At 36.4% G+C, this 9319-nt stretch overlaps 1 protein-coding gene across 3 annotated transcripts in view; it reads right to left on the bottom strand.

The window, feature by feature from the left end:
* CUL5 (cullin 5) overlaps nucleotides 1-9319 on the bottom strand; it is a 130241-nt gene that overhangs the window by 16195 nt on the left and 104727 nt on the right. For all 3 annotated transcript variants that reach the window (XM_010862833.1, XM_010862831.1, XM_010862830.1), the window contains 2 exons: nucleotides 2659-2791; nucleotides 656-787 (listed from right to left, as the gene is read on the bottom strand). In XM_010862833.1, coding sequence (XP_010861135.1) covers nucleotides 656-787; nucleotides 2659-2791 — 265 coding nt within the window. The remainder of the gene's footprint in view (nucleotides 1-655; nucleotides 788-2658; nucleotides 2792-9319) is intronic.

Here is a 9319-nt window from a genome sequence, read left to right as displayed (position 1 = left end):
ATACACATATAAATGAAAAGCATATATATATATATATATATATATAAAATACAAACATGCATACAATTATATACATATTTTACTATCATATATTAATATAATATTTATAACACCATGTATATAAATCAAAGACATTCACTTATGGTATGCTAATATAACTCAAATTCCACTAAAATGAACTGAAAGGAACAGATTTAAAGCATTTTAATATGGGAATTTGACCATAATTAGTACTCATTAACTTTTCCTTTATAGGTGTATTTATTTACAAACATCTCAATGGCTAAACATTGAGTACTAAACTTATCTTAAAATTGGCTAAACATTGAGTACTAAACTTATCTTAAAATTGGCTAAACATTGAGTACTAAACTTATCTTAAAATTGAAGTGATTTGTCCTTTAGCTTATTTAATAAGGTCAGTTCAATGAGGGTGGAGATACAAAAGAGTGAAACAACAGAAGCAAAGGAAGAGCAAAGGCACTACGCTCTTTATTAACAAAATACATTTTATTTTATATAATTGATGCTATAGTCTTATAAAATGTTCCCTATTTCTTCAATATTAAAATATCACCAAAATTCATTACTTACGAATACATATGAACCATATGCTATCTTAAGAAAATCAAATAGTTTTAAAAATTTTACTTACTCTTAGCCACTCTACCATATTCTCTTCAATTTCACTATCAGCAGAGATGTCTAATATAAGACGTCGTGTCAAATGAGCTTTGTGATATCTCATAAAAACGTCTTTGTTTTGTACGTATTTAAGTACCAAGAGCTGTATAGAAAACAAAGTTATTTTCAATATACACACACTCTTTGCCATTCCTTTCTCACTTGGACTTTTCTATATCCCTTGTTGTCAAAATTCAGAGATTTATATAAGCATATACAGATAGAGGCCTACTAAATTGCCCATCTCTGAAAAACAACCAGTCCTGATAGACTACTTTAATACTTCTTCAAGATGTTAGCAAACTTGAGACTATAACCAAATAGCCTTTAGGTCCTAGAAACATCAATTTTTGTGATTTTACATAATATGTGACAAAACTTTATATGAAAATCAGTAGTTCCCCCCTACATTTTTTTCTTCTATGTTTCTTCTTCATTTTATTCTGACACTAATCTGCCCTCTAACCACCACTCCACCCCACTTTTTGGCTGTGCTGTGCAGCTTGTGGGGGTCTTAGTTCCCTGACCAGAGACTGAGCCTGGGCCCAGACAGTGAAAGCTGTAAGTCCTAACCACTGAACCACCAGGGTATTCCCTTTCTTTTTTTCTTTTTATTTATTTTATTTATTTTTTTTACTTTACAATATTGTATTGGTTTTGCCATACACTGACATGAATCCGCCATGGGTGTACAGGTATTCCCCATCCTGCACCCCCCTCCCACCTCCCTCCCTATCCCATCCCTCTGGGTCATCCCAATGCACCAGCCCCGAGCACCCTGTATCATTCATCGAACCTGGACTGGTGATCTGTTTCACATATGATAATATACATGTTTCATTGTTATTCTCTCAGATCATCCCACCCTCACTCACCCTCTCCCACAGAGTCCAAAAGACTGTTCTATTCATCAGTGTCTCTTTTGCTCTCTTGCATACAGGGTTATCGTTACCATCTTTCTAAATTCCATATATATGCGTTAGTATACTGTATTGGTGTTTTTCTTTCTGGCTTATTACTTCACTCTGTATAACAGGCTCCAGTTTCATCCACCCCATTAGAACTGATTCAAATGTATTCTTTTTAATGGCTGAGTAAAATTCCATTGTGTACATGTACCATAGCTTTCTTATCCATTCACCCGCTGATGGACATCTAGGTTGCTTCCATGTCCTGGCTATTATAAACAGTGCTGCGATGAACACTGGGGTACACGTGTCTCTTTCAATTCTGGTTTCCTCAGTGTGTATGCCCAGCAGTGGGATTGCTGGGTCATATGGCAGTTCTATTTCTAGTTTTTTAAGGAATCTCCACACTGTTCTCCATACTAGTGGCTGTACTAGTTTGCATTCCCATCAACAGTGTAAGAGAGTTCCCTTTTTTCCACACCCTCTCTAGCATTTATTGCTTGTAGACTTTTGGATAGCAGCCATTCTGACTGGCATGAAATGGTAGGGTATTCCCTTTCTAACCCTAACCCTTTTCTCTACATCTTCACTTACTAATTTTTTCCTCTTTGATGTCCTTGGCTTATATCATATTACAACAACAAGCAGAGATAAACAAATATAAAAGCAACTAACTTTTTATCTATACTCATTTATCCATGGTTATCTATTTTGGGCCCTCACAAAAAAGAAGTGAAAAACTCCCAGTCTCTCAATTGGGGATCCAAACACCACCAGCTAGCTCTGTTTTTCCTTTTGCTGTCCTTTAATAGGAATTAGAATTTAATTGACTTTTAAAAAAGAATCAAGAAAGGGGAAGAATTAAATGCTATTTCCTTTTCTGGCAGCTATAGTGTAAACATTTTCAGTAAAAAAACCAAAGAGGTCTTTACTGGCAAAATTTCATAATATTAGTTGCTTATAGGTATATACTTTAAAGAAAAACTGATGGTATCACAGAAAGCTTTATAATCAAAACACAAATTCAAAGATAATTACAAATTTGAAGTTAGAAAAAATTACGTACCACTTCTTTAAGCTTTGCTTCAATCTCTTCTGAGGTTAGCTTTTTGCTTAATGGCGTTTTTCTTAGCAACATGTCACAGTAATTGGCAAGCAGCTCAGGGCATTTTGATTCAGGCTGAGTTTTTAATCCTACCCTAAAAAACACATTAAAAGCAGGTGATTAAAAATGATTGAATCTGCAAATATTTTTTCTAAAGCCAATTTTTCACAGATTTGTTATGTTCTATAAATCCAGTGGGACTAGGGTGAGGAAGTCTACACTGAGGTTGCATAGCTCAAGAAGGCACTCACTCTTGGGCTCCTGTAAGTACACTTACAGAACACTGACAGAGATCTCCTTGAATTTTGTGAGCTACATGCTTCCTAGCCTCATTCTAGAGGCAGCTTTGCCAATAATCTTTAAAAGATTTTATTCAGATGCTGCTAAAATAGTATTGAAAACTGTGTAAATCCTTGTATACTCACAGCAAAAGTCGCTCACTCGTGTCTGACTTTTGTGACCCCATGGACTATACAGTCCATGGAATTCTCAGGCCAGAATACTGGAGTGGGTAGCCTTTCCCTTCTCCAGGGGATCTTCCCAACCCAGGATCAAACCCAGGTCTCCCACATTGCAGGCAGATTCTTTACCAGCTGAGCCACAAGGGAAGCCCAAGAAGACTGGAGTGGGTAGCCTATCCCTTCTCCAGCGGATCTTCCTGACCCAGGAATAGACCCGGGGTCTCCTGCATTTTAGGTGGATTCTTTTACCAACTGAGCTATCAGGGAAGCCTTGTATACTTATAAGTTAACAATTAAAACTTTTTTGTTTTAAAGCACTCAGTGTTCAGTTTATTAGCAAGATGTCACACAATATCCTCTTCTGCTTTTCACTGACCTGACTCAGAACATCAATTAAAAATAGGTTAAAATAAAACTGTTACTTTACTCTTTGAAACATATCAAATGTAACCTAAATTTCACAGTAATATATCTATCATTATCCATTAAAAAAAAAAACTATAAACAAACTTTCCTTAAACAATGAACTTATATCACTATTTCACTTTCCCAACAAAACTTTAAAACCAGTGTATTGTATTTTATGCTTCAAAGTCTTTTATTCTTTACCCTACTTCTCTAAGCTATATATGTAAATAAAATTCAAGATTTAAAGATTGTATATATATAAAATTTAACTGTTATCAGAAATTATAAGTACACAACATAACAAAACAATGTAATTATATTGTGTATGTGTATAAAACATGCATGTGCAAAATTTTTTTGTCTAATGAAGTAGATGTAACGTTTTTTCCCCTTCCAATTATAAACTCAGGAATGATCAATTTACTTCTACTTAAAAAAAAATTATTTATGGCTGTGCTGGGTCTTTGCTGCTGCACACAGCCTTTCTCTGATTGCAAGGAGTGGGGGCTACTATTTAGCTGCAGCATGAGGGCATCTCATTGTGGTGGCTTCTCTTGTTGCAGAGCATGGGCTCTAACGCATGTGGGCTCAGTAGTTGTTTTGCATTGGCTTAGTTGCCCCATGGCATGTGGAAATCTTCCTGGACCAGGGATCGAACCTGTGCTCTCTGCATTGGCAGGCAGATTCTTAACCAATGGACCACCTGGAAGTCTTGCTGCTGCTGCTGCTGTTAAGTCGGTTCAGTCATGTCCGACTCTGTGCAATCCCGTGGACGGCAGCCCATCAGGCTCTGCCGGCCCTGGGATTCTCCAGGCAAGAACACTGGAGTGGGCTGCCATTTCCTTCTCCAATGAGTGAAAGTGAAGTTGCTCAGTAGTGTCCAACTCTTTGCAACCCCATGGACTGCAGCCCACCAGGCTCCTCTGTCCATGGGATTTGCCAGGCAAGAGTACTGGAGTGGGGTGCCATTGCCTTCTCCGACCTGGAAGTCCTACACCTACTTTAAAAAATACATAAATATTTAATATTTATTTGGTTGCTTCAAGTCTCAGTTGAAGCATGTGGGATTTTTGTTGCGTCATGTGGGATCTTTCCTCGTAGCGCATGGACTCTAGTTATGGCATGTGGGCTTAGTTGCTCTGTTTGTAGGACCTTAGTTCCACAACCAGGGATCAAATCCATTTCCTCAGCATTGCAAGGCGGATTCTCAACCATTGGACCATTAGGGAAGTTCCTTACTTCTAAATTATATTTATAAATTAATGTATTTTCCCAAAAAAATCGTATTCACATAAGTAAGTGAATAGTACTAGAAGAATTTTTCCTTACAATGTTACTCAATTCATTGACCATTTCCTGAATTATTGTTAAAAAACACATACTGATCTAACAAAAAAAAGTTACTTTTAATAATGGATCAAATTAGTCATCAATTGTGTTGAAAGCAAACAATTAGAAGTCATCTTGCAAACAGATATAATACTTGGTCATCAGAAATTCATTTTCTGTACAATGGTACCAATACTTCAAAATATTCCTTTGTTTACAAAACAGGGAAGAGTAATTCTAGAAAGAAGTGGAAAGGAGAAACTGCAATGATACCTCCACCAGAGGGCTCAATTTCAGAAAGTGATTTCCTGAAAAGTATCTACATTGGCATACTTTGGGGAATTCCTTCTGTATCTCTTGAGGGAGAAACAGCCAGTCTGAAGGCCACTAACTTACTTCACAAGAATCTATTCATCTCCTCCGATCTATTTGCACTGCCCATGCCTAGCTTTTGTGTGAACTACTATAATAGCTGAGTGGTCTATCCCCCTTCTTTCAATTCAACAGGTTGAGAAAACAGCTGTCAGTCTTTTATTGTTTCTCTGAAGGTACTGTGTCATTCTCTCTGCTCTCTAGATGTTTTAGTGCTTTGTTCTGTTTCCAGTTTCTAGCTGTTTTAGTATGATGTAGCTAGGAATGGTTTAATTTCTAACTATTATGTTTGGGAATCAAAGAGAGATCCTTGAATATAAAGTTGGCGTCTCTCTCAACTTGGAAAAATTTTGGTCAACAGTTCAAGCCTCCTTTCCCTTTCTCTATTATTCCAATTACATATTGTTATAGATATTTCACCTTTACTCAGGTAACAATTTCCACCTATTTGTCTATTAATTATCCATATGTATTATTTACTCTTTATTATTTATGACCTATTTAAGATTACTGAGATATAATTCACATACTACACAATTTATCCATTTAAAGTGTGCAATCCAATGTTTTTAAAAGTATATTCACAAGGTTGTACAACTATCATTAAAATAAAATTTTAAAACATTTTTATTACTCCAAAAAGAAACCCCATACTTATTAGTAGTCAAATCTCATTCTGCAGTGATGCCTGCCTCTCAGTCCCTGGTTATTATTAATCTACTTTCTGTATCTTCTGGACATCTATAAATGGAATCATATAATATGTGCCCTTTTGTGACTGATAACTCTTATTTAGGATGATGTTTTTATGATTCATTCAGATGATAGCACATATCAGTTCGTTCCTTCAAAAAAATTCTACTTTTAAACATGGTCAAAAGATTTAACATATTAGCCATTTTAAGTGTACAATTTAGGGGCATTAAGCATATTCACAATGTTCTGCAAATATCATCACTATGTCCAGAACTTTTTCAGTATCCCAAACAGAAACCCTGTAAATAATAATCTTCCATTCCTTCTTATCTGTATCAATAACTTTTCCTATCCTAGATACCTTGTGTAAGTGGAATCATAGAAAATGTTTCTTTTTGTGACTGGCTCATTTCACTTAGTAAAATATTATCAAGATTTCACTCATATTGTAGCATATATCAGAATCTCCTTCCTTTTATAACTAAATAATATTTCCATTGCATAGACAAATCACGTTCTACTTATCCTTTCATCAGATAATGGGCACTTGGTTTCTTTCCATTTTTTGGCTATTAAGAATAATGCTGCTATGAACATTTATCTCCAAGGTTTCTAGCAGACGCACAATTTCTTTTCTCTTGGGTATATATCCAGGAGTGGAACTGTGGGTCACATGTTAACTTTATGTTAAACTTCTTGAGGAACTACAAAACTGTTTCGATAGTAGCTACACACCAACTATATATGATTCCAATTTCTCTCTACATCTTCACCAACACTTGTTAATGTCTTTTTAACTTCAGTCATCCTAGTGGGTGTTAGTGGTATATATCACTGTGGTTAAGCTATCAATTTAATTACTTTTTAAAAAATATTTTTTATTTATCTATTTGTTTATTTATTTTTGGCTGTGTTGAGTTTTTGTTGCTATCTGTGGGCTTTCTCTAATTGCAGCAAGTTGGGGCTACTCTCTAGTTGCAATATACGGGCTACTCAAAGGGGTGGTTTCTCTTATTCTGGAGCAAAGGCTCTAGGTGCATGGGTTTCAGTAGGTGCGGCTTGTGGGCTCTGGAGAATAGGCTCAGCAGTTACGGCGCACAGGCTTAGTTGCCCCACGACATGTAAAATCTTCAGTCTTCCCAGATCAGAAATTGAATTCAAGTCACCTACATGGCAGGCGAACTCTCAATCATTGGACGACCGGGGAAGTCCTAATCTTAATTATTTTAAAGTACTTATCTGATAACTCTAATACGGGGTCATCTGAGAGTCTGCATCTAAAATTATTTTTCTCTTAGTTGACCATAAATTTCTCTGCCATCTTAGGAGTAGTAATGTCGCAATGAATACTAGGCACTGCATATAAAGAATCAGGGAGGAGGGGCTGAGGGGTAAATGAGGAGTTTGGGATTAACATATACATACTATTATATATAAAACAGATAACCAAAAGGACCTACTGTACAGCACAGGGAACCATACACAATATTTTATAGCAACCTATAAGGGAAAAGAAGCTGAAAAAAATATATATGTGTAACAATCACTTTGTTATACACCTGAAATTTACACAACATTATAAATCAACTGTATTTCAACTAAAAAAAAAAATCACAGAGGCACCACCAGTTCAGTTCAGTTGCTCAGTCGTGTCCAACTCTTTGGGACCCCATGGATTGCAGCGTGCCAGGGGACCAGATGATGTTTATCTTCCATTAAGAGTGTATTCACCCTTTGTTCTGCTAAGGAAGAGGTTGATGACTTTAACCCAATCAAACTATTTTGGTTCAAGGATGATGACTTGTAGTTTTGAAGAATTGGTCTACATTTGGTTAGCCAATGAGTCTAAGGAATGTTCCTTGCGGGCTTTCAGTTGAGAGCCTAGTGGGCTTTGTCATTCAATACTGTGTGACGACCAAAAGCTCTACTGTTCCCTAGCGGTACTGCCCAGTCTAAGCTCAATCTAGATTCTCAGATACTTCTTTGAAACAAAGCTACAAAGACTCAGCTAACTTCTGAAAGGTTATCCCTCATTTCTATAACTTTTGAGTAGTGTGTTCTAGTTGCTTCTGTAGCTCTTTGATAATATTATATTAAAATAACTATTTTCTAAGTTTACCTGACTCTCCTGCTTGTTCTCAGTGGAAGCATTGCCTCACCATGACTACTATACTCTTCCTCAGAAGTGAGTCTTCCAAATAACCTGGATGTTTCTAGCAGCTTTATTCTCCTAGAACATTAATTACTTTAAGCACCTCCAACAGCCCCAACACTCATGTTCTGCTGCCTGAATAAGCTAATAATACTCATTTTATTCCGGAGAAATTTTCTACTTAGTGTGGACCTAAAGATAGGACATGGTCACCTTAGAATAAAAATAATAGACAGGAACCCAGTAATCCCCACTTCTGGGAATTTAGAGTACAGAAACAAAAAATGGCATATATACAATATTATCCTCTGGAACACTATTAATAAATAGCAAAGTATCAGAAACTACTTAGTGTATAAATAAAGGATAAATTAAATAAACTATGCTGTATCTGGGCTTTCCAGGTGGCACGAGAGGTAAAGAACCTGCCTGCCAATGCAGAGAAAAAAGAGACGTAGGTTCAATCCCTGGGTTGGGAAGATCCCCTGGAAAAGAGCATGGCAACCCTTTCTAGTAGCCTTGTCTGGATAATCCCAAGGACAGAGGAGTCTGGCAGGCTATGGTCCATAGGGTTGCAGAGTCAGACATGACTGAAGCAACTTAGCATCACATGCTGTATCTACCAGTCATAACACCATGCTTTTTATTAAGAATAACAAAGTTATAAAAAAAGAAAACTACAGATAACATGCTAAGCAAAAATGAGAAGGATGTTTACTTTCACCACTGCTGTTCATCACTATCTAGAGCTGGAAATTCCAGTTAGAGCAATTAGGCAAAAATAAATGAATAAACAAAGTCTTCCAAATTAGAAAGAAAGAAAAATAAAAGTATCTTTAGTAAGAGATGTAATGACCTTCTATATATAAAGTTATTAAAGAACCCACAAAAAAGCTACTTAAAGCCAATGAATGAATTTATTAGCAAAGTTGCAGGGTACAAGATTGACACACAAGAATTAGTTGTGCTTTCACACACCAGCAGTGAACAATCCAAAGGAAATTAAATGAACAATTTCATTTATAGTAACATCCAAAAGAAAAACATACCTAGAAGTAAACTTAACCAAGAACATGAAAGCCCAAGCAGAGTAGAAAAGCCATCTTTGCAGGGTTTAAAGCCTTGCATGCAGTGTTAGAGCCTGCTGCTGCTGCTGCTAAGTTGCTTCAGTTGTGTCTGACTCTGTGCGACCCCATAGACGGCA

The sequence above is a fragment of the Bison bison genome, unplaced genomic scaffold (assembly GCF_000754665.1).
Source record: "Bison bison bison isolate TAMUID 2011002044 unplaced genomic scaffold, Bison_UMD1.0 scf7180017864485, whole genome shotgun sequence".
Classification (NCBI taxonomy): domain Eukaryota; kingdom Metazoa; phylum Chordata; class Mammalia; order Artiodactyla; family Bovidae; genus Bison; species Bison bison.
Note: the sequence above shows the minus strand (reverse complement) of the source record. Positions and strands in the feature narration are given on the sequence as shown.